Genomic DNA, 26,090 nt, shown 5'->3' with positions numbered 1-26,090 from the left:
TATCGATATTTTTAGTTTCACAAAACAGTCTCTGGCAGAAAGCTAAATACATGACAGAAAAGTCATGGAATGGTTGCAGTTTTTAGAGAATTTTTTTAAAAAATCAACATTTAAACTTACTAAAATGAAGTCAAAGTATGTGAAAAGATTTATTTGTAATGGACAAATAACACGTGCTACATACCTCTTTCTTTCCTCTTTCAGTGAGTGCTACTCCATACAAAAACAGTAATGTCAGGTAATAACCAATATTAATCTGATGTGCCTAAAAATATAAAATATAGCTTAGTTGATTATTTAGACTATCCTACTTCTCAGTATAGAAAGCTTAGTTAAGTACCCTCGGCCTATTTAATAACTATTAAAAGGAGCTAAATTATCATTTTATTATCAATCATCTAATAATCACTACAGAATTCATTTTGGATGTATTTAATAATTAGACCCAGAAGAAAGACAGTTAATAATATCAAAATAAAACATTAGAGTTTGAGCAAAAAAAAATAAAAGCAAATGCCATCAATATTTATTATACTAAAACTTTCCAAAAAATTCTAATTCTCCATTTTCTCACTGTATTTTAGGTGAAGAACACTCTGTTGTTGTCGTTGTTGTTGTTGTTGTTGTTATGTTAGTCACTCAGTTGTGTCCAGCTTTTTGCAACCCCTGGACTGTAGCCCACCAGGGTCCTCTGTCCATGGATTCTCCAGGCAAGAATACTAGAATGAGTTGCCATTTCCTTCTACAGGGGATCTTCCTGACCCAAGGATTGAACCCATGCCTCCTGCATTACAGGCAGGTTTTCTACCATATGAGCCACCAGGGAAGCCCCTAGAAACACTTTAGATAATATCCAAGTATCTACCATACAGCTTAAAAAGCACAAGGATCTCTTATCAAAGTTTTTTACTGTTCATGGGTGGTTTTGTTATAATACTGGAGTGGGGTGCCATTGCCTTCTCCGTTATAAAACAAAACTTTGTTATAAACAAAGTTTATCACTTATTTAATGAAAAATTGAAACACAAATATTTCCTTCATGTTCTCCTTAAGAAGACCTTCCTGACCCAGAGCTCAAACCCGCGGCTTTTGGCAGGCAGGTTCTTTACCACTAGTGCCATCTGGAAAGCCCTTATTTAAAAACAGCCTAGGCCAAATTAGAGATGGAGAATAGATTGGGGATTAGGAAGAGTGAGGATGGTAAAAGGTATATGTGACTATAAAGGGCAGCAAAAGATTTTCATGGTGATGATATAGCTCTTTTATCATGACTGCAGCAGTGGTTACAAACATATACACTTGTGACAAAACGGCAGACACCTATACACACCTATACATAAAAAACCTTATCATATCTGGTCTGAGAATGTTATCCTTTGAAAGGCCTGCTTGCAAGTCTGACCCTTGGCTGGTGTCTGGAAATCTGGATTTCAAGAGTGTTCCCATTGTCCTCCAACAGGTGTGGCTCACTGTGCTTAGACTGTGCCAGAGATGCAACTTATGCTGAACATCAGGAAGTTTCTTCTGTGAGTCTGGAATTTTGTTACAGTTTAGACAGAGTATCAGAGAAGGCAATGGTACCCCACTCCAGTACCTTTGCCTGGAAAATACCATGGACGGAGGAGCCTGGTAGGCTGCAGTCCATGGGGTCACTAAGAGTCGGACACAACTGAGCAACTTCACTTTCACTTTTCACTTTCATGTACTGGAGGAGGAAATGGCAACCCACTCCAGTATTCTTGCCTGGAGAATCCCAGGGACGGGGGAGCCTGGTAGGCCGCCGTCTATGGGGTCGCACAGAGTTGGACACGACTGAAGCAACTTAGCAGCAGCAGCAGTATATATATCACCTCTTAGAACATGTCCTGAAAGTCCTAAAACAAAGATCATTTTTCCATCTCTGTGTACACTATTATAATATGGGAGTGGTGTCTTAGGCTGCTTTGTTTGATGTCTGGGTAGTCCTTGCTTGAAGATAACTCTAATCCATCTTCTACATGTATGCAAAACTTAGTTTACTTTACTGACCCAATTATTCAAAGAACTGCCTTTTCCTTTTATGTCCTGTTCTATTGGTTCTTATTTTTGAAGCAATGTTTACATTTCCTCAGATTTTTCTCTATTTCTAAAGTATCATTTGACCTCAAATGTATGTCTTGTCAATTGTATCTCACATGATTACACAGATAAAAGACGTTCTAATTTTTACAAATACAGAAATATCAGTAGAATTACGTGTAGAAAGGATAAACAAAAGTTCCTATTGTATAGTACAAGGAACTGTACTCAATATCCTGAGATAAATCATAACAGAAAAGAATATAAAAAAAGTACATACAACCAAATCATTTTGCTGTACAACAGAAATTAACACACTGTAAAATAACTATACTTCAATTAAAGAAAGAAATATCAGTAAAAAGAAGAGATGTCTATTAATCAGGAGGAAAGGAAGAAGCAGTTTTTGAAGTTCATATCTCATGTCTAATTGGGAAAGCCCATTTACACTAGCTCAAGGTTCTCTACTTAAGATGAACAATTTTATGGTAGGAAAAGAAACTAGAATAGGCTCATTAAAAAGTACATGAGGTCATGATAAAGTACAAGACAAATACAAGAAATCAATTTATATGTATTTCTAGAGGTAAGTAAGGAAAATACAAATTGGCCTACACCTTAAAATAAGCATATACTGGATGCTCTCTCATTGAAAAATGTTGTCAAATCCACTATTTCAAACTTCCAAAAGAAAATACTTACAGTATAATTAGTAGCTTGAATGTTCCTAAGTGCTGCTTCCAGTCGCGTTATTAAGAAACGTAAGGTCAAAGCAGGAACAATTTCCTCCCCATTCCGGCTATTGGCTACAACTTCTCTCTGTGAAAAATAATTTGGTCAAAAATTTCCTTAAGTTACAACAAATACCAACATTTATTTTTATTAAACAAATAATATACACTCATCATAGAAAATCTAAAGAATAAAGAGGCCTTAAAAAATCCACACAACCTAGATAAAACTGTTCTTATATTTGTTTGTTTTTAAGGATTTGACAAATCTTTATAACTACTTCCTAAAAATACTAAATACCAACTTTGCAAAAGAATCGGTAATGTCCACTCCTACTTCAGGGGAAAGTCATAATCCCACTTCCTTCTGATACCTTCTATTCTCTAACATAGCTAAAAACTTCTTTCCAGCCCTAAAACTCTAGTATGCAGGAAGGTTGCTTTAAAAATACCAACACCAGGGCAAATCATCTTATGCTGTCATCTAATTGAAACCAAGTTAATATATAAATTATGTACCATAGTTTGTTACTTACATGGATGAAATAAAGGAAGACCTATGTCTTATCTTTGTGTCCATTCCCCAATGCTTTGTACCCTAAAGTGCTTGGCTTAAATTACATTCTTTGTTTAATGATTTACTACTATCTATGGGGGAAATTTAATCTATACTTTAACTCAGTTTCCAGTTTCCAATATTCTCCTGTTCTCCTAGGCTAACGAGATACTTTACTTCAGTCTCCATAACATTCAATTTGCTCTATCAAAACACATCCCTAGATAAAGTAATACAGCATCATCTTTTTAAATAGTGTCTACACATTGACAATTTTCAAATTTATATTTTGAGCTCAGAACTATCATCTGAATTTCAGACTCATCTATCCAACCATGTACTCAAGAATATCTCTTGAATCTGAAAAGGTATATAAAATATAACACTGAAGCTCTACCTTTGCCAAACAGTTTATGTAGTTTCGCAGCAATACTCTCAATCAGAACTTTAAAGAGCTGGATAAAGTACAATTTTTTTTTTTTAAATTTTGAAAGCAATGGACTACCAAGGCACGAAAATCTATGGGGCCAATGTGCAAGAGAGGAGGAAGGCCAAGAGACAAGAGACTGATTTTGCAGCCACTTTTTTTTCTTAATGCAACTGCTGTATTCAGTTGTGGCTGAGAGGTTGAAATGCTAGGCAAAGCTTTCAGCAAAGTTGCAGAGCTGGGAGGGAAATCGGGAGTGTATGACCTACCAAGAACAGGGTCCCTGGTAAACACCTTATTCTTTTGGTTAGAATCCTGAAGAAATTTACCCTTAGAGTAAAAGTGTCTGTTTTGGTTCCAATTGGAAACAGACCCTAACACAAAGATATGCAAGTACTTTATTTGAGAGGTGCAGAGAAAAATGGTAGTGGAGTGAAGAAGGGAATCAGGGAAGAGACAGCAGGCTTTAAATTAACAGTTGTGTTATTAAGCTAGTTACCACAGTGGCTGACTAGGGTTAATACAACAGAAACCATTGAAAAATTCAACCTCAGTGTTATTCAACTTAAGGAGAGAGAGAACTGGGATTTTTTATATAGTAATTCCCAAGGCTTATTGATAGTGTGCTTTCTGAGGTCAGGGAGAGACCTAATTCCTTGAGATCTCTAAAATTCTGTGAGAATTATAGCTTTCTGCAGTTCCAGGTGGCACAGTGGTAAAGAATATTTTTGCCAGTGAAGCAGACTCAGGACACGTGGGTTCAATCCCTGGGTGGGTAGATCCTAAGAAATGGCAACCTGCTCACAGTATTCTTCCTGGGAAATCCCATAGACAGATAAGACTGCTGGGCTACAGTCCATGGGGTTGCAAAGAGCTGAACATGACTGAGTGACTATGCATGCAGTTTCAGGAAAAAAAAAAAAAAAGCCTGAAACATAGAGATGTAGATATTGAAAATTAGAAACTGTCCAGAGTATACTGAAATGATTCAAGGGGCCAAGGAGTATGGGCAGGGCATCTGCCTGTAGTATCTGCTACAAAGGGTAAGCCACAAACAGATACTTCATAGAACAGAAGTTAAACTTCAAATCATCTCAATCCCTAGCTGAATTAAGTGATCTGTAAGAAAAGCACAAATAATCATTACTAAGAAAGATTCTGCCTTGTTTTTCTAGTTCTTCTCAAAAGAAGGCTGCCTGAAACCAACCCAGGCAGCCATTGTAAGTAGCAGAATTCTGTACTGACTTATAATAAACATATTTCAGGTGCACAACATAGTGATTTGACATTTATCTTATGACATCCTCATAAAATGATGACTGCAATAACACCAGTTACCATTCATCATTATACCACTCACCATTGTACCAGTTATAAAATTCTCGACTATATTCCTTAGGTATATATTATATCCCCTTGACTTATTTATCTTACAGCTGTAAGTCTGTATCTCTTAATCCCCTTCAGACAAAATAGATGATTATGGAATTTGTATTGAAGCTTTCATGTTCATTTATTTATGAGTTTGGTTATTTTTGCCTTTTTTCTAACATTCTTACCAGGCTTTTGTTTTATTCTATTTCATTAGATTTGTCTATCTTTATTCTTTTTTTAAACTCTGCTTTTAATTTGCTGTTCTTTCTTCAAACTCTTGAACTTTGTTTAGATGACTGGTATTCAACCTTACTTCTTTTTCTACTATATGCATTTCGAGCTACAAATAATCCTTGCAGCACAGCTTTTATCTAATAACACAAAATTATGATACACGTTTTTCATATATTTTAGTTCCAAAATGTATCTAATGTCCAATATGCTGGCTTCCTTGACCCCTAGATTAACTAGATTAGAGGTATATATCTTAATTTAAGAACAATGATTTTCTAGTCTGTATATCTGTAACTAATTTCTAAATCAATTGTACAAATGTTAGAGAACATGCTCTGCATGTTTTGATTCTTTGAAATTTGAAGAGACTTGCTTTATGAACTAGCACATGGTCAATTTTTATAAATATTCTATGTGTATTTAAAAAGAATATATTTCTTGTCACTGTTGGGTTCAATGTTACATATATATAAATGAATTACACCAAATAAATTAGACTAAGTTTGCTACAGTTCTACTAGCTTTGTGTTCATGTTCTATCACTTATTAAGACAGCTGTGTTAAAATCTCCCTCTGGGACTGCTGATTGGTTCATTTCCCCTTTAGTATTATCAATTCTTGTTATCTTATACAAAAAATTCCTGAATATATTTGGGTCTACTTCTGGAATTTCTCTTGTATTTTCCAGACTTGTCTGTAGAATCAAGAGCAAGTAACACAATCTTTTAGTTATTAGAGCTTCATAGTAAGTTAAAACTGGCAAACTCCCAGCCCTTTGTTTCTACAATGCTTTAATAATTTTCTTGGCTATTCTTCCTTTAATTTCTGATTTGAACTTCAGAATTAGCTTTTAGTAAATAGAAAACCCTCTTGTTATTTTTCTTGGAATTTTGTGATATTTGTAAATTTTAATTTCAGGAAAATTGGCATCTCTATCACACTGTGTCTTCCTATATCTATTGCTTCCCATTCAGGTCTTCATATCTTACTTTTTAATAGAGTCTTAGACATTTTTACTTATTGTTTTAATATAGTATTTATTTCTAAACTTAAATGTGAAAAAATAGGTGTTTCGGGGTACCTGCTACAATGTAGATTCCCAGAGCTACCCCCAGAGATTTTCAATCTTTGAGACTAGTATGCGGGTCAGAACAGGTTCATGTAAGTGGCTTAGAAAAAACTTTGAGAAACACCAATTTATTTCTTGTGTACTTCTTAAGTTTTTTCCTGGGTATTTTATCTTTTTTCTTGCTATCAGAAGTACTTTTCTTTCCTTCTTACCTTCTAATTGGCTATTGTTTATATAATAAAGGCTGCTGCTGCTGCTAAGTCACTTTGGTCGTGTCCAATTCTGTGCGACCCCAGAGACAGCAGCCCACCAGGCTCCCCCGTCCCTGGGATTCTCCAGGCAAGAACACTGCAGTGGGTTGCCATTTCCTTCTCCAATGCATGAAAGTGAAACGTGAAAGTGAAGTCACTCAGTCATGTCCGACTCTTCGCGACCCCAGAGACGGCAGCCCACCAGACTCCTCCATCCATGGAATTTTCCAGGCAAGAGTACTGGAGTGGGGTGCCATTGCTACTGATTTATATTTCATATTGTGGTTTCTAGGTGATTTTCAAAAGGTGAGAGGGAAAAAGTGGCATTATTCCATCAATTTCAAACCAGAATTCATATTTGTGGTATATTACCTCAGTTAAGGTTAAAATTATACATAAAGTGTTTGGATATTTTTAGAGCTTTTTTGAATTTTTAATAATAATAGTATTAATTTGTTTCATGGAAATAATAATATATTCTTCCACAGAAAAAGTAAATGTGGCCTTTTTAGGACACCTATGGTGTTCTGTCTCCTTCCCCCAATTAACTGTCACAAAGAAGAGTAGATAATCATTTTCTTTAACTTTGGGAAATTTCATTAATTTACAAACTGATGGCTATCTTGTGTCAAAAGCTTCACAAATTATCTAGAAAAACTATAAGATGCAAATCAACAATCTATTCTCTAGAATATTTATCTCATTAAAAATCCAGAAGCCTTATTATTTTCTTTATATTTTATATTTTTAAAAGCCATCAACATTTTACAAATTTGGAAAACTGAAAGCAGTTCCCTCTTCCAGAAGAGTATGTTGCCCATTATTAGAATTCAACCCTAGACCTTATAAGCTAGTAACAGCTTATAAGCTACTAACCCACATCCTTACTATTATTCTTGAAAGGCTAGCATCAACTTTATTTAATTAATAAAAGTCTAAGCTGAAACCAAAGCCCTTCATAAGGTGTAAGACAGTTTCAAGAACTTAGTGTCATTGTTACGGTAAAGAAAGAAGGAAAGAAAGGGAGGGAAGAGGACGGAAAGAGGAAAGGGAGAGAGAGAATAAGAAAGGACGGGAGGGAGGGAGGAAGGGTCATTGTAAAGTAATAAGAGATACAAATATTGATCTGTCCCCAGTTCCTGCCAATATTTGGTCTTTGACTCTGGTTCTAGGCACACAGCTCCTAAAACCCTTGGAATTTCCTGGATGACAGGGAAGACAGTGTCTTTTGTTCTAAAGTGGTAACTCTTGGTGGGCTTCTGGATGGACACTTGGGCACCAGATAGATCAAGCCATGATTAGAAATTTGAAACTTTTAGCACCATGCCCCTAAAGAGGGGAGGGAAGCTGGAAGGTAAATTAATAATTAATACATCAACATACCTACATGATGAAGTCCCTATAAAAATTCTAAGACTATGGGGTTTGAAGAACTTCCAGTTTGTACATGCCAGGAGAATGGTGAACCCCAACTCCAAAAGGAGAGAAGTTCCTGAACTTGAGACCCTTCCTTGCCCTATGTACTTCTTCATGTGATTGTTCAGCTGTATCCTCTATAAATCACATCCTTTATCATGTAATTAACTGGTAAATGTGTTTCCCTGAGTTTTGTGAGCTGTTCTAGCAAATTACTGCACTCAAAAGGGATCATGGCTAAGAATACAAGTGTTCACTGACTGGCCAATGGATAGCCAGCCAGTCAGAAGTACTGGGAAAATCGAAGACAGGTGATTGGCATCTGAAGGGGAGCAGTCTTAGACTGAGCTCTTAAATTGTGGGATTGGATGCTAACTCTAGGTCAATAGTGTCAGAACTGAAGTGACTTGTAAGACACCCAGAGAATGCTGGAGAATTGATGGGCGTGGGACTAAACCCACACATTTAGTGTCAGAAGTGGTGTGAGTATGACCGTAGTGTGACAGTCAAGGAACACAGTATGTCATATATAGAGAGCTATACTTCTGCCCCAAATACCAAATTATTATCTTACCTGCATAGTTTGGAAGGAAAAATCTTCTTGTAAGAACTTCTTGACGTGAGGAACCACACCTTTTGGTAGAGTGTTAATTGCATTCAATAATTTCTTCACTTCTAATAGTAGGTTAACAGGGACAAGATCAGTAGGTGTGTCCTTTTCCTGTTTGTCCTAGACAACATTTTTTAAATTTACACAATTATTCATGATCTTATTTACTTCAGTTGACATATTTTTTTAAAAGTAACTTTCCATGCTATATGTGATCACTTTGAAAGACTACAGAAAATCCCCATAAGACATTCTCTCTGTTCTCAAGGAATGTAAAACATAGCCAGAAGTTTAAGATCAAAACTCAAGAGGCTTTAATATAGGGAAGGCCATTATAAACACATTTATAAGTTATAAACAAAGCATAGATTCAAAGATGGGAATAATTATATCTTTTTTTATTGTGGCAGGATGGGAAACATGAATGATTTTAGACTTAAATGTGAGTTAAGCCTCAAAAAATGATTGCCCTTGAGAAATACACAGCATGTAGTGAATTGGTCCATTTAAAGGCATAAAAAATGCTAAGTTTAAAATATTAAATAGGTTATTCTACAAAATAATATGAAAACTATCTCCGATGATAGTGCTTTTTACATGTGACTAATGATTTAGCTACTACATACAGCAATTTGAAAATGAATGCAGTTGTAATACTTTATAAATAATTAGACTAATATAATCTACACCTAACCTCAATTCAGTCAGAGTTGAATAAACAGTAATAATCTTGGGATTTCAGGAACTGATACTTATAGACTTAATAAAGCTGTAATTAACAGTTAACTGATAGCTATATAGTCAAGTCTTGCTGAATTTTCTATTAACATTAATTGCGGCAACAGAAATGAATAAATGTCCTGGAACGGATGGATGATGGCCTTCCTTCAAACCTTAACAAGATACCACAGTTCTTACACCCTGCTGAAATTTTGGGATTATGAATATGCAGCCACTGACCTAGGTATATAAAAACATTTTTACTGCAGAGGCCATGTAGAGTCACTGAGAAGGCAAAACAGTCACTGATATGGGGTGACACTGACTGGCAGGTTTCTAACAAACCTGGAACTACCCAGAAAAAAAATAAGGTCCAATGCAGGACTACTCCTCCTCCTCTCCCCTTCTGGGTTTGAGCATTAAGCTGAGATTCCTTCACCACCTACAACACCAAACAAATACGTCTTGCATTTTATGGTACACTTCATTATATTTACATCCAAAAATTTAGGAAATGTCAACAGTTTGTTAAATCTCAATAAAGAGTATATGTCTTCACTGTATTTTTACAATTTCTTGGTAGGTATGAAATATTTCAAAAAGTAAATTAAAAAAAGCTTCTAAAAAATAACCAAACAAACCTTTACAAAGAATGATCATTGTCAACAGTGCATGTATTTCAAATTAAAGATCAATTCTGCAGTCAAAAGTCATTGCAGAATCATCTAAGACTAATTACCAAATTGGTACACAAGTATGATCATGGCATGAATAAAATTTTTTCAGCAGGAAATACTATAAGCTTCATGTTTGTTAAACAATCTTATTATAAACACAATTATAATTTTTAAGTTGTCAAAATAGTTGGACTCAATCTATTTTTGCAAAATAGATTTACATCTAAGCCTAATTCAACTTAAACTTTCTACCTCCTTTGCCTATGTATTCAGAAATTTGTATCTAGAAATGGCTCTTCTAGATCAAGACCCCCTAGTCCAAGTGTACATCCCTTGGTATATCTGCATATGTTGTATTTTCTCTGCAACATTCTTTTAATAACCTTCAGTCCAGTTCAGTTGCTCACTCGTGTCCGACTCTTTGCGACACCATGAATCGCAGCACGCCAGTCCTCCCTGTCCATCACCAACTCCTGCAGTTCACTCAGACTCACATCCATCGAGTCAGTGACGCATCCAGCCATCTCATCCTCTGTCGTCCCCTTCTCCTCCTGCCCCCAATCCCTCCCAGCATCAGAGTCTTTTCCAATGAGTCAACTCTTTGCATGAGGTGACCAAAGTACTGGAGTTTCACCTTTAGCACCATTCCTTCCAAAGAAATCCCAGGGCTGATCTCCTCAGAATGGACTAGGTGGGTCTCCTTGCAGTCCAAGGGACTCTCAAGAGTCTTCTCCAACACCACAGTTCAAAAGCATCAATTCTTCGGTTCTCAGCTTTATTCACAGTCCAACTCTCCCATCCATACATGACTACTGGAAAAACCATAGCCTTGACTAGACGGACCTCTGTTGGCAAAGTAATGCCTCTGCTTTTCAATATGCTATCTAGGTTGGTCATAACTTTTCTTCTAAGAAGTGTCTTTTAATTTCATGGCTGCAGTCATCATCCACAGTGATTCTGGAGCCCAGAAAAATAAAGTCTGACACTGTTTCCACTGTTTCCCATCTATTTCCCATGAAGTGATGGGACCAGATGCCATGATCTTCATTTTCTGAATGTTGAGCTTTACGCCAACTTTTTCACTCTCCTCTTTCACTTTCATCAAGAGTCTTTTTAGTTCCTCTTCACTTTCTGCCATAAGGGTGGTATCATCTGCATATCTGAGGTTATTGATATTTCTCCCGGCAATGTTGATTCCAGCTTGTGCTTCTTCCAACCTAGCATTTCTCATGATGTACTCTGCATATAAGTTAAATAAGCAGGGTGACAATATACAGCCTTGACATACTCCCTTTCCTATTTGGAACCAGTCTATTGTTCCATGTCCAGTTCTAACTGTTGCTTCCTGACCTGCATATAGGTTTCTAAAGAGGCAGGTCAGGTGCTCTGGTATTCCCATCTCTTTAAGAATTTTCTACAGTTTGTTGTGATCCACACAGTCAAAGGCTTTGGCATAGTCAATAAAGCAGAAGTAAATGTTTTTCTGGAACTCTCTTGCTCTTTCCGTGATCCAGTGGCTGTTGGCAATTTGATCTCTGGTTCCTCTGCCTTTTCTAAACCAGCCTGAACATCTGGAAGTTCATGGTTCACATACTGCTGAAGCCTGGCTTGGAGAATTTTGAGCATTACTTTACTAGTGTGTGAGATGAGTGCAATTGTGCGGTAGTTTGAGCATTCTTTGGCATTGCCTTTCTTTGGGATTGGAACAAAAACTGACTTTTTCCAGTCCTGTGGCCACTGCTGAGTTTTCTAAATTTGCTGGCATATTGAGCACAACACTTTCACAGCATCATCTTTCAGGATTTGAAATAGCTCAACTGGAATTCCATCACCTCCACTAGCTTTGTTTGTAGTGATGCTTCCTAAGACCCACTTGACTTCACATTCCAGGATGTCTGGCTCTAGGTGAGTGATCACACCATCGTGATTATCTGAGTTGTGAAGATCGTTTTTGTGCAAGTGAATACTATAGTTATGTTAACATATTTTTCTAAGTTACCAGACAACTTTTATAAACTTTATTAACAAGTGGACATCATTCATTGTATAAAGCTATGCAGAAAGTGAAAACTGCATTAAAAAGAATCTATCAAACAAATCTCTCTCATCAAGGTTTCACTAAATATAAATACATATGGCATTCACAAATGTGTCTGTATCTTTTAATCTACTATAAAGTCTATTGTTGCTGGTAACAAGCACTTTATATTAGTGTATCATTAAGTTATTCATTTAGAACTGGAGGTTCTGACAGTAAAAATAAAAACAGGAAAAAGAATTAACTTCCAAAACAAATCAATGAAATTTCTTACTAAATGAAATTCTTTGTGTATGTTTTCTTGCCATGTGTATAGTGTTCATCTTGTTTGAATTTTGCTTAAAAAGATAAATAAGAGATATCTTAAAACTGGTTATTGTGATGTTTCTGGGCAAGTTAATTCACTTATCTACTAATTTAACTTACAGTGAGGATGGATGCTTATAATGATAACTTTGAGACACAAACACCAATTATGAAAAAAAGATTTAGTAATGACCACATAGGTAAGAAAACTTTTAGCAGATAATTAAACTGATTAGATTTAGTATTCTATCCTCATACAACATTGGTTAACTAAATTTTCTCTTACCAGTTGATCAGTTGATTTTTCTACCTTTTTCTTGGTTTCCTCTGTAGCCTGCTCTTCCAGAGGAAGATCCCTATTTTAATTGAAAAAGAAAGGTATATTCAGAGCCATCCCCTTACAAAGAACACAATATAAAATCTTCGATGAATTTGTGCCTGTATTAGTAAAGACTCTAACATATGAATTTTTGCCTGAAACTTTCAAAAGTGTAAACAATAGGTACCAAAGCCTGGCAATAGTGGTAGGTGCTATCTCTCTTTAGGGACTCATGATAAAGAAAAGAAATTATTCCAAGTCCTTACTGGATGGTGGCAGAGAGAACAGAAAACTGATGTAAAACAAACACACAATAGATCAAAATAATGAGAAAAATCAACTTTATAGCACTGTTTCAGTGTAAAGGAAAAAAAGGCTAAAAAGATTGATATTTTGTGTGTGCATGCCTATATGTGTTTAAGAAAATAATTAAACTTTGGGAAGTGTCTATCTTACACAGTTCTTTTTTCCAGCTTCTTAGCATCAAAATTATCTGGTTTTCCAAAGTGGCTTTTGTAACTGAAGTAGAACAGTATCATATTTAGAAATTATTTAACTATTTCTGTAGAAAGGAATAACAAATTTTGCTTTTGTCATATGCTTGAAATGTGAACATACGCACTATTGTTTATTGAACCAAAAATTTATTTATAAAATTGCTTTTGCCTACATACAGACAGAACCATGACACAAGATTTGAGAACCATAACATAGGGTCACATATGATTTATATAATTTGCTTAATTCTATATGCTAGCAGAGAAAAAACTGAGGTGATAAACCTATCAATTGATTTATTCAGAATTGTACTTTGTAAATATCCTATTTCACATTTATATACTCATTTGACTGACAATCATTTATCATCTACTATGTGCTAACTGTGTGGATCACAATAAACTGTGGAAGATTCTGAAAGAGATGGGAATACAGACCACCTGACCTGCCTCTTGAGAAATCTGTATGCAGGTCAGGAAGCAACAGTTAGAACTGGGCATGGAACAACAGACTGGTTCCAAATAGGAAACGGAGTACGTCAAGGCTGTATATTGTCACCCTGCTTATTTAACTTATATGCAGAGTACATCATGAGAAACGCTGGACTGGAAGAAACACAAGCTGGAATCAAGATTGCCAGGAGAAATATCAATAACCTCAGATATGCAGATGACACCACCCTTATGGCAGAAAGTGAAGAGGAACTAAAAAGACTCTTGATGAAAGTGAAAGAGGAGAGTGAAAAAGTTGGCTTAAAGCACAACATTCAGAAAATGAAGATCATGGCATCTGGTCCTATCACTTCATGGGAAATAGATGGGGAAACAGTGGAAACAGTGTCAGACTTTATTTTTCTGGGCTCCAAAATCACTGTAGATGGTGACTGCAGCCATGAAATTAAAAGACACTTCTTAGAAGAAAAGTTATGACCAACCTAGATAGTATATTCAAAAGCAGAGACATTACTTTGCTGACTAAGGTCCGTCTAGTCAAGGCTATGGTTTTTCCTGTGGTCATGTATGGATGTGAGAGTTGGACTGTGAATAAGGCTGAGTGCCGAAGAACTGATGCTTTTGAACTGTGGTGTTGGAGAAGACTCTTGAGAGTCCCTTGGACTACAAGGAGATCCAACCAGTCCATTCTGAAGGAGATCAGCCCTAGGATTTCTTTTGGAAGGAATGATGCTAAAGCTGAAACTCCAGTCCTTTGGCCACCTCATGCAGAGTTGACTCATTGGAAAAGACTCTGATGCTGGGAGGGATTGGGGGCAGGAGGAGAAGGGGACGACAAAGGATGAGATGGCTAGATGGCATCACTGACTCGATGGACGTGAGTCTGAGTGAACTCCGGGAGTTGGTGATGGACAGGGAGGCCTGGCGTGCTGTGATTCATGGGGTTGCAAAGAGTCGGACACGACGGAGCGACTGAACTAAACTGATGTGCTAACTGATTTTGTCAGGGGAAACTGGGACAGATAAACAGTACAGAACTGTCTACACAGTGAACATTACAACAAAAGCTGATTTATACACACAAACAATATTTCACAATAGGAGTCAGTGCCCTTTAAAAATGTCATGGTAAAAAGAAACCTGTTAACTGTTTTTTCCTGCACTTCTAAGCCCCATTCCTAAAAGGAACACAAGGCATCTGTGTTATCAAGGAAGGAAATGGCAACCCACTCTAGTATTCTTGCCTGGGAAACCCCATGGATGGAGGAGCCTGGTGGGCTACAGTCCATGGAGTCTCAGAGTCAGACATGGCTGAGCAACTTCACTCAAGCAGTCTTCTGAAGCCTGTTAAGGTTTGAGAGAGTACAAAATGTTCTCAAAAGGTATATTCTACCTGTTGACTCCACTTTAGGATCATCTACCTCTTAACCCAGTAGTTCTCAGTCCCAGATTTCATGCATATTAAAATTATCTGTGAAGCTTTGGAAACATCCAGATGTCCAAACCCTACTTCAGAACTTCTTAAACGAAAGTGTGGAACATTAGCTTCAATATGTTCCGTAGGTTCCATAACAAATTTTGATGTAAAAACTTGACTAATCTGCACTTTCCCCACAACATTAAAAGTGCTCTAATAAAAGTTTGTAATGAAATTCTATCTGCTAGTCCAGTAGCTTTGTCTTGGGTCCTCAATAGTGACCCTTTCTGCATTATTTAACATTATACATCATAGACTCCAACCCTCCTTGAAAACCTCTACACCCTTTGCTGCTATTGTGTCTTCTCCTAGCCCCTCAGCTGTCCACTTATCAGTTTGCACCACTGGCTATCCCTCTTCCTTTCATTTACCTCATTATTATTTTAATAAGATTTACATAGAACTGCATATGTTAACACTATCAAACCATGCTCCCCATGTATTAGATCAGGACGGTACCCAGTGGTCATATATGGCATCTACTTTACTTTATTGATGGGTAAATTAATGCCCAGAGAAGTCATACACTAGAAAGCAGCAAACTAAAACAAAGTGTAAGACTAGTTTTTTCTTTTTTTTTTTTTGCTATTCTGCTACTTCTACCATCTGCGTACTTTATTCTGCTGCTGGGAAAAGCTGAAATTTTGCTATGATAATAAACCTGAAATATACATATATAGCATATAGTAATACTCGTCATTTATCCCTCTTTCTTCTTACTATATTTTCTGTTTAAATCTATCTCATTTATGCCCAGGATGAAAAGTGAAAGTGAAGTTGCTCAGTCGTGTCCGACTCTTTGCGACCACGTGCACTGTAGCCTATCAGGCTCCTCTGTCCATGGGATTTTCCAGGCAAGAGTGCTGGAGTGGATTGCCATTTCCTTCTCCAGGGGATCTTCCCGACCCAGGAATCGAACCCGGGTCTCCCGCATCACAGGCAGACGCTTTGCCGTGGGAGCCATCAGGGAAGCCCATGAATAAACACCCTCAAATAGGAATTAGGTTCTTCTTATTCACTATTTTTACCTTCAAGTCTCCAGCTCAACATCTGATATAAAGTAGGCACTCAAATATTTACTGAATGTATGAATATACAAACAAATAAATAAGTAAGCAAACTTCCATGAATTCAAATAGTAACCCATTCCAATGATTCACAAATCTGTATCTGCAACCTTAATTGTTCTTTGATGTTACAGCTACATATTTCCATCCACCTATTTAACAATCTCTGTACAACCATCTTAGCGACACCTCAATCTGCTCGTATCTAAAGTTGAACTCATTATCTGTCCTCTCTTACTTTCTCAACACACATTAAAACTGCTCTTTTGTGATCTCCATGTTACTTAACAGTACATATTTCCTTGTGATCATTAGAAACCTTCAACCTATCTCTACTTCTCCTCTGCCCCTTTTCTCATAACTCTGCACAAAATAAAGCTAACTCCTTATCAGGTGTCAAACTCCTCCCCAAGAATTTATCTTAAATACTTTTTTCTTGCTGTTTCCTCAGCTAAACAACCTCCCATGTGCCCTGCTTCTACATTCATCAAAAGCCATCTTTATCCTTTAAAGCTCAGTCTAAATGTCACTTTGTAAAAACCCACTGAACCCCTCAGTCAATAATTAGTGTTTCATTCTATATACAGCCACAGCATTTCTACTATAATACTTATGCATGCATTTTGCCTAAAGATAAGACAATTTTTTATATATCTTCTGACTATATTATAATTCTAAGTTGTTGTTCAATCTCTAAGTCGTGTCCAACTCTTTGCAACCCCATGGTTTATAGTACACCAGGCTCCTCTGTCCTCCACTATCTCCAGGAGATGGCTCAAATTCATGTCCACTGAGTCAGCGATGCTATCTAAGTACACATATTTTATTTTAGTCTTATTCCCTAAGTGTCAAGGAGGTAATTAAATAGTTGCAAAACCACCACACTGCTTATTATATAAGATAGGACAAGGTGGGAAGGAGATCTCCGATACTAACCAGCTCTTTACTATTTTATGGGAAAGGTCTAAGCAGGATGAACTTTCCCTAACAGGAGGGGAGAGATTGACATTTAGCCTAGGCCCAGCTGAACCACTCAGTAGTCTTCTGTGTTATACTAAGGCTACTTTATATAAAATGGAAAAATAATAGCAGTCCCTCTTAGAGTTGTTATGAGGTTTATATGGGTTAAGGTTTGTAAAAGCATTCAAAACAATGCGTGGCAGAAAGTAAGTCTATTCAGTGTTTCTTGCTCAGTCGTGTCCGACTCTTTGCGACCCCATGGACTATACCCAGCAAGACTCCTCTATTCATGGAATTCTCCAGGTGAGAATACTTGAGTGGGTATCCATTCTCTTCTCCAGGGGATCTTTCTGACCCAGGGATCAAACCCAGGTTTCCCACATTGCAGGCAGATTCTTTACCATCTGAGCCACCAAGGAAGCCCCAAATCTATTTAAGAGCTTGTTAAATGATAAATAAAACATTACTTTGTTGTGAATGTCCCCAGTACGGCAAGCTATAGCACATCAACTCTTAGCTATTGAGTCAGGGTCTAAGTCCTCAGAGAAATTTTCTAAAATTAGATTTTACCCAGTTTACATCCTCTACTAAAAAACTGTTAAGTTGTCTTGAAAATCTTGTGAGAAAGGCAAATGTGTCTTCAGAATGTAACACCTACAGTCAGTTTTTGTCAGCCCATCCCTTACCTCACAAAAAATTCTTCTGGTAGAGAATCCATACTGCATAATATTCTTATGCAAATCTTATTCCAAGGCTTGAAGACTGACTTTTACGACTGCTGTTTAAAGCTGTAAAGAAAGTAATGTTTTTAGTAGAAGGGTAGGAGGATTTCATTCTTTTTCCCCACTATTTAAATAGTATAGAATCATTAAAGAAAAATTTGAAACTGCTCTAAAAAGAAAGTGAAATCACATAGTTTCATCATCTAAACATTAAATAATATAAATCATTGCCTATGTGTTAATATACTTTGTTCCAAGCATAAGTATATTTTACCAATTTGTAATCATATTGAATATGGAATATACCATAGTAGCTTCTTCACTGAATTATATCAAAAGCACCTTTCATGTTATTTTATACTCCTAGTAAACATTCTCAATGGCTACATAACAGTTGATTGACTGTGGTTTCCTTAGTCATTTCCTGACAGTCGAACATTTTGTTTCCCATTTTTTTCAATATAAGTAATTAGTACTGTGATAAACTCCATTGCATGTAATGGGATTAGTTCCTTATGATAAATCCTCAGAAATAGATTTCCTAGGTCAAAGACACAAATATTTTAAGCTACTAGGTGCATATTGCTAAATGGCTTCCCAAATGATTTGTAATAATTTATTTCCCAGTTATAAGAAGTACCTCTTTAACACAATCTTTTCTTTTTCTTTAATTGAAGGATAACTGCTTTACAGAATCGTGTTGGTTTCTGCCAACCCTCAACATTTCTCTTAGTCTAAAAATAACATTTTGGAGAAGGAAATGGCAACCCACTCCAGTATTCTTGCCTGAAAAATCCCATGGATGGAGAAGACTGGAAAGCTACAGTCCATGGGGTCGCAAAGAGTCAGACACGACTGAGTGATCTCACAGAAAGACAGAAAAAATAACATTTAGCTACTTTTCTTCACAACTGCATGAATCTCCATTAATAGGAGACGAGAGATGTGAAGAACTCTTGCATATTCTCTGATTCAAATATCATTGGATGTTGTGGATGTTTCCTGAAGAAAAAAAAATACTGCAGCAAAATAAATGAAAACTAAAGGGGAATAAAGTGGATGCAGCATGCTTGGGGCTGGTGTTCTTCTAAAATCAGTCCCATTTGATCTATTTTACTGAGGGTTCAGGTCTCCAAAATATATTGCCATCTGTTATGCTGGCTTCCCTTTCTGGTCCCACTACACACAAGTTGAGTAAAAGTATTACAATAAAAGTATATAAAACTATTGCATGGTTCAGTTCAGTTCAGTTCAGTCCCTCAGTCGAGTCCGACTCTTTTACAACCCCACTCCTGGAGATGATGCCATCCAACCACCTCATCCTCTGTTGTCCCCTTCTCCTCTCACCTTCAATTTTTCCCAGCATCAGGGTCTTTTCAAATGAGTCAGTTCTTCGCATCAGAGCATGGTGCTCTGGGACAAAGAAAGAAATGATTCTATCTATATTCTGTATTTGACTTAGCATCCCTGTTCCCTGGTGGCTCAGACGGTAAAGCATCTGCCTACAATGTGGGAGACCTGGGTTCGATCCCTGAGTAGGAAGGTCCAGTTCAGTTCAGGCAACCCACTCAGGTACTCTTGCCTGAAAATCCCATGAAGCCTGCAGGCACGTCCATGGCCTCCTGTCTAACAATTCAATGCTAACTGATATTTCTTAATCAACTACAAATGCAAAGATTCACACAGACTTCCACTAAACTTCCTCATTTAAAATGGAGCTTTCTAACACCCATTTCGCATCAGAGCATGGTGCTCTGGGACAAAGAAAGAAATGTTCTCCTGGATATATTATTTTGTACTTTTAGTCTTATTTCAAAAACTCTGTATACAAAGTCATATGCCTATTAAAATTTGCATTCTCTATTCAAATACAAAGATATAAACTAAAGCCAATAATGAAGCAGAGAAAGGTTAGATAAAACTTGCTATTGGAGTGGGTTGCCATTTCTTCCAATGCATGAAAATCTTAGCGACTCCATGGACTACAGCCTACCCGGCTCCTCCCATGGGGCTCCTAAGAGTCAGACACGAATGAGCGAGTGGTTTCAACTCCCTGTTATTTTAATTACAAAAAAAGCTTGAGAAGTATAATTGTCTAAAAATTAATCCTACTTTCTGAATTTTTTTTAGAACAGGCTGTTTATTCAGAGTTTACTAGAGCAAGAGATTTCAGCCACCATCATTTGCATTTGGAGCTTTCTAACACCCATTTCCTGAACATACCTAATAAAACACTTCTTGCTGTCAGTATTTACATAACTTGCCTATACAATATAGTTCTCCTGGATATATTATTTTGTACTTTTAGTCTTATTTCAAAAACTCTGTATACAAAGTCATATGCCTATTAAAATTTGCATTCTCTATTCAAATACAAGGCTATAAGAGTTCTGTATATGATCCAGTCATTGTGCATTTGTACATTCAGTCTCCCATGTCCTTTCCTAATTTTCTTTTTTTTTTTTTTTCAATGTCCAAATGCTTTATTACTTTTAGGCTTCATTTGACAATTCTTCCTTTTTTAAAATTGTAGTTATTGACCAAACTGATTTTATGGTTTTTTGCTTTTTTTTTCTTAATTTTAAAATCTGTGCACCCCATAGATGGCAGCCCACCAGACTCTCCCGTTCTGGGATTCTCCGGGCAAGAACACTGGAGTGGACTGGCGATTCAATTCTTACATGAAAGTGAAAGTGAAGCCACTCAGTCGTCCACTGCCATCTTCCTAAATTCCATATAAGAGTACTGTAGTGGGTTGCCATTGCCTTCTTCACTCTGTATAATTGGCTCCAGTTACAAAAAAAAAAAATGAAAAACGGCTGAGTAATACTCCATTGTGTATATGTACCACAGCTTTATCCATTCATCTGCTGATGGACATCTCATTTTCTGAATTTAAAAGCTCAGGCCTGGATAGTCCCCTTTCTGGTAAGCTCTCCTTCAGTTAGTAGCTGTTTGCATAGATCACAGTGAGGCTGAAAAGGAGGAAAATCCTCTGGCAATAAGGCAGAGAGAATGGACGGCCTCTACTAAGCTATTCAGTGTTCAGTTTGAAAAAGAAAACATTATACAATTAATCAATAAATTAAAATGTATTTGGATCCTAAATTAAGAGTTTTAAAAGGCTAATGGCTTCCTGTTTCAGCCTGCTTTAAAATACAACCTGATATCAATCTCTGTGGCGAAAGGTTTTCCAGGAGACAGGGTCTTTCAGTTCAGTTCAGTTGCTCAGTCATGTCCGACTCTTTGCGACCCCATGGACTGCAGCACGCCAGGCATCCCTGTCCCTTCACCAACTCCCGGAAACTACTCAAACTCACGTCCACCACGTCAGTGATGCCATCCAACCATCTCATCCTCTGTCATCCCCTTCTCCTCCCGCCTTCAATCTTTCCCAGCATCAGGGTCTTTTCAAATGAGTTGGTTCTTCATCTCAGGTGGCCAAAGTGTTGGAGTTTCAGCTTCAGCATCAATCCTTCCAATGAATACTCACGACTGATTTCCTTTAGGATGGACTGGTTGGGTCTCCTTGGAGTCCAAGGATTCTCAAGAGTCATCTCTATCACCACAGTTCAAAAGTATCAATTCTTCATCACTCAGCTTTCTTTATAGTCCAACTCTCACATTCATACATGACTACTGGAAAAACCATAGCTTTGACTAGATGGACATTTGTTAGCAAAGTAATGTTTCTGCTTTGTAATATGCTGTCTAGGTTGGCCGTAGCTTTTCTTCTAAGGAGCAAACATCTTTTAATTTCATGGCTGCAGTCACCATCTGCAGTGATTTTGGAGCCCCAAAGATAGTCTCTAACCATTTTCATTGTTTCCCCATCAATTTGCCATGAAGTGATGGAACCAGATGCCATGATCTTAGTTTTCTGAATGCCGAGTTTTAAGCCAACATTTTCACTCTCCTCTTTCACTTTCATCAAGAGGCTCTTTAGTTCTTCTTTGCTTTCTGCTATAAGGGTGGTGTCATCTGCATATCTGAGGTTATTGATATTTCTCATAGCACTGGCATTTCACATGATGCACTCTGCATATAATAAGTACAGTGACAATATACAGCCTTGATGTTTGATGTACTCCTTTTCTGATTAAGACCCAGTCTGTTGTTCCATGTCCAGTTCTAACTGTGGCTTCTTGACCTGCATACAGATTTCTCAGGAGGCAGGTCAGGTGGTCTGGTATTCCCATCTCTTTCAGAATTTTCCACAGTTAGTTATGATCCACACAATCAAAGACTTTGGCATAGTCAATAAAGCAGTAGATATTTTTCTGGAACTCTTGCTTTTTCGATGATCCAGTGGATGCTGGCAATTTGATCTCTGGTTCCTCTGCCTTTTCTAAATCCAGTTTGAACATTTAGAAGTTTACGGTTCATGTACTGTTGAAGCCTGGCTTAGAGAATTTTTAGCATTACTTTGCTAACATGTGAGATGAGTGCAATTGTGCGGTAGTTTGAACATTCTTTGGCATTGTCTTTCTTTGGGATTGGAATGAAAACTGACCTTTTCCAGTCCTGTGGCCACTGCGGTTTTCCAGATTTGCTGGCATATTGAGTCAAGCACTTTCACAGCATCATCTTTTAGGATTTGAAATAGCTCAACTGGAATGCCATCACCTCCACTAGCTTTGTTCATAGTGACGCTTCCTAAGGCCCACTTGACTTCACATTCTAGGATGTCTGGCTCTTGATAAGTGATCACACCATTGGGGTTATCTGGGTCATGAAGACCTTTTTTGTATAGTTCTGTGTATTCTTGCCACCTCTACTTAATTTCTATGGTGAAAGGTTTTCCAGGAGAATTGATCATTAATCCCATCATTTCCCAGGAGCTGAGCTGCCATGTGGGCAAGCCCCACAGGCAACACCAGCAGCAGCAGCACTTTACAGCCTTTCCTGGGAAGGAAGGTATAAATGCCTAGCAACAGAAAGGAAGCAGCCAGCCTGTAAAGTTACCACTGTACTTCTGAAATAATCAAAACTTCTCACTATTCTAGAAGAGGCTAAAGGAAACTTATAAAATCAGGGTTAATATGGGGGAAAGGGTGAATCCAGCTTCCCCATGTGTATTCATTTCAATAGACTTTCCTTGTCAGCAGGAAATGAAACATTTACTCTGCCTTTATGGAATTGAGGAACTGCCCTTCCAACAGGAACTATTCAGTTCTGGGTGGCTGACCACAGGGCAAGCTAAAGTTCAGTGTTGATCTAAAGCACACCTTTATCCACTAACCAAAATGATTTTATCTGCATGTTGCTATACTGGTTGAAAATAAGATATTGCCATCCATATCCTGAGGCAGCAAAATATCTTTTTTACTGTTCCCCCTTTCTGAACTTCCAGTTCCCACTTTTTCTCTCATGGAATTATAACAAGCTTTTTTAAATTTAAGAGTTTCCTTTCCCTATTTTTAAAGCTTTGTATTCACATCAAAGTAGGTACAACTATTGTTTATAATCGTTTAATCATTCATTTAAACATTTACCTTGTAGCACTGTCAACTCCTTAAACTGTATATACTTACACTGTCTTTATATCCACTTAAATCCACTTAACTCTGTTACTTGACCAAGTTAGAGGCTCCACCTGGCCAACAAGTTTACATTTCAATGTATGGGTGGATGTCCTATGGTCCCATGAATTTGCTAGCCTTGTCAGTTGTGGCACTTACAGATAACACATTGCCAGGTGGGAAAAGTGCGTAAGAACAGCGTAAAAAAAGCAGTAAAAATAAAGTTCATTTTTCTTAATGCTACTAGCTTGAAAAAAAAAATATTGGGCTGGGTAAATCTTGGTTATGAGAAGCTGTCCTATGCATTTTTAGGATGTTCAGAAACATGCCTAGCTAGCCAGTATATGACAGTAGCAACTCTCTCTCACCTCTCAGCCCCATTGTAGCAATCAAAAACATCACCAAACACTGCCAGATGTCTTTCAGGGACAAAATTGCCCACAGCTCAGAAACTATCTAATTAAATGAATTAATGAAACTATCTAATTAAAAGACTAACTAAATGAACACAGATTGTTCTCAGCAATTAAAAAAAAATCCTGTGATTAGGTATCATGTATGTGTGTGTGTGCTCAGCCACGTCTGACTCTTTATCACCCCATGGAATGTAGCCTGCCAGGCTCTTCTGTCCATGGAATTCTCCAGGCAAGAATACTGAAGAGGGTTGCCCTTTCCTACTCCAGGGGATCTTCTGGACTCAGGTATCATGTATAAACACAACAAATCATTTGTCTACAAGGAGAAATTATAAAGTATCTCATTTAGTTTCCAGCAGTGTGAAAAGTTGAGAGGTTGCACAGGATTCGTAGCTAAGAGCACAAGAGACATTGCAGCCAGTTTACAGGAGTATACAAATCAGCTTCAACATGTATTAACCATGAAAACTTAAGTGGAATGAACATCTCTGTACTTTAGTTTCCTTATCTGAAAAACAGGGGAAAAGTTGATCCATGATTCACAGGGTGGTTGCAAAGAGTAAATGCTTTGAAGCATGTAACTGAACATAGTAAGGACTGTATTTGCTACTATCATCATCTTCATTTAATTTCATTTAAATTTATGGCAAAATCAGTTCACTTTCCTTCCAATTCTCTACCTTGGAGAAAAGCTATTATATGAAAAGGAATAGTAATAATGAGACTTAAGAAAATGGGTCAAAAACATCTTTCAAATATATCCTACATGATAACAACTGGCAGTTTAATCTGCATATATTTGGCACCTTGCAGTTTTCATATCAACACATATGAATCTGCCATATTCTTTAAACTGCATGATATGCCATTGTATAAATGAATCTATTTACCAGACCACTACTGATAAATACTTCAATTGTATCCAGTTTGTGTTTGTATGTGGGGTTTTGTTGTTGTTGTTGTTGTTGTTGTTTTGTATTATAAACAATGCTGCAATAAAGAATCCTGAACATGCAACTTGGTCAAATTTTGAAAGCTACTTTACAAAGCTGGGTTTCTATTTCAGCACTGAAGTAAATGTATTTCAGGTCTGTTACTAAAGCAAATTCTGACAATGCTAGTTATCACTTCTGCTAGACTTTACTAAAAGAATTCTAAAACACTCCTTTAAGTGGAGATGTGAGATGTTCTGGCCACATACAGTACAGTAACCACTCCAAGGCTGAAAAAACTATGAAGAGGACACTTTTTAGGAATAACTCAAGACATTTTTATGGGAGTTTCTTTGAACCAAAATTTTAACTACTATTAATCTATGTCTGCTAGTCAAATAGAAACAGTTATTCTTGGTGGCTTTGGAAAGAGTAAGGCAGGAGTTTTGTGGCTTCAGCACTCTCACATGTGAGATAGTAAACAAGAAGGGCTAAAGACATCAGTTTAAACTCAAAGAATAACAGATTGTACAATTAATTTGTTATTAGCTGTCTGAAGAATGGCCAAAATATACTGATTATTTGATTTTCTAATTTTCCATTTATTTCTCCCATTTTGTATTTATTTAGATTCTTGGCAAAGACTCAAAATGAACATCTGCAAGACAAAGAATCCATTGCAATGCTGGAGACCTGGGTTCAATCCCTGGGTTTGGAAGATCGTCTAGAGAAGGGAATGGCTATCCACTCCAGTATTCTGGCCTGGAGAATTCCATGACAGAGGAACCTGGGGGGCTACAGTCCATGCGGTCACAAAGACACAACAGCAACTTTCACTTTGGCAAGGCCTCAAAATGAACATACCTACACAAGGGAAGCCAAAATATCATTTTCCCCCAAGGAAAAAATATATAGTTTGCTTAAGTAAACTCCAAGACTGATTGATGATGGTTGGAAAATCTTTGCAAAAGTTATCAGAAACCAAAGATATTATCTGTCCCAAAAGATCAGGGTACTACTCAGCTCTAGCTATTTAGCAAAGATCATTGTTGGCACTATCTGGCAGATCATACCAGCACACAAGAAAATAGCAATGCACACCCAATGCCCCATCCTTACAAATGTGCCAATATAGGGAACAACCTTGCCAAAATTAGCATCTTGTCTGAAGCCAGTATTTAATTCTCTTCAGACCTATTCAGTCATTTACTCCTGAACTTACACAAGCAAATTTGCAGAATATATATATATATGTTAT

General features: G+C 37.1%; 1 protein-coding gene across 50 annotated transcripts in view; it reads right to left on the bottom strand.

The window, feature by feature from the left end:
• The window catches only part of DZIP3 (DAZ interacting zinc finger protein 3), a 119,465-nt gene that overhangs the window by 86,375 nt on the left and 7,000 nt on the right, over window positions 1–26,090 (bottom strand). For 38 of the 50 annotated variants that reach the window (XM_012189864.5, XM_012189804.4, XM_060417359.1 and 35 more), the window contains exons 2-6: window positions 17,927–18,028; window positions 12,754–12,823; window positions 8,691–8,846; window positions 2,761–2,877; window positions 185–265 (exon numbers count right to left, since the gene is read on the bottom strand). In XM_012189864.5, coding sequence (XP_012045254.2) covers window positions 185–265; window positions 2,761–2,877; window positions 8,691–8,846; window positions 12,754–12,823; window positions 17,927–17,958 — 456 coding nt within the window. In that variant the 5' untranslated portion in view covers window positions 17,959–18,028. The remainder of the gene's footprint in view (window positions 1–184; window positions 266–2,760; window positions 2,878–8,690; window positions 8,847–12,753; window positions 12,824–17,926; window positions 18,029–26,090) is intronic. The other 12 variants (XM_060417363.1, XM_012189868.4, XM_060417366.1 and 9 more) reach the window with 1 other exon arrangement.

The sequence above is a fragment of the Ovis aries genome, chromosome 1, assembly GCF_016772045.2.
Source record: "Ovis aries strain OAR_USU_Benz2616 breed Rambouillet chromosome 1, ARS-UI_Ramb_v3.0, whole genome shotgun sequence".
NCBI lineage: Eukaryota > Metazoa > Chordata > Mammalia > Artiodactyla > Bovidae > Ovis > Ovis aries.
The sequence above is the reverse complement of the archived record's forward strand: the minus strand, read 5'-3'. Positions and strand labels throughout refer to the sequence as shown.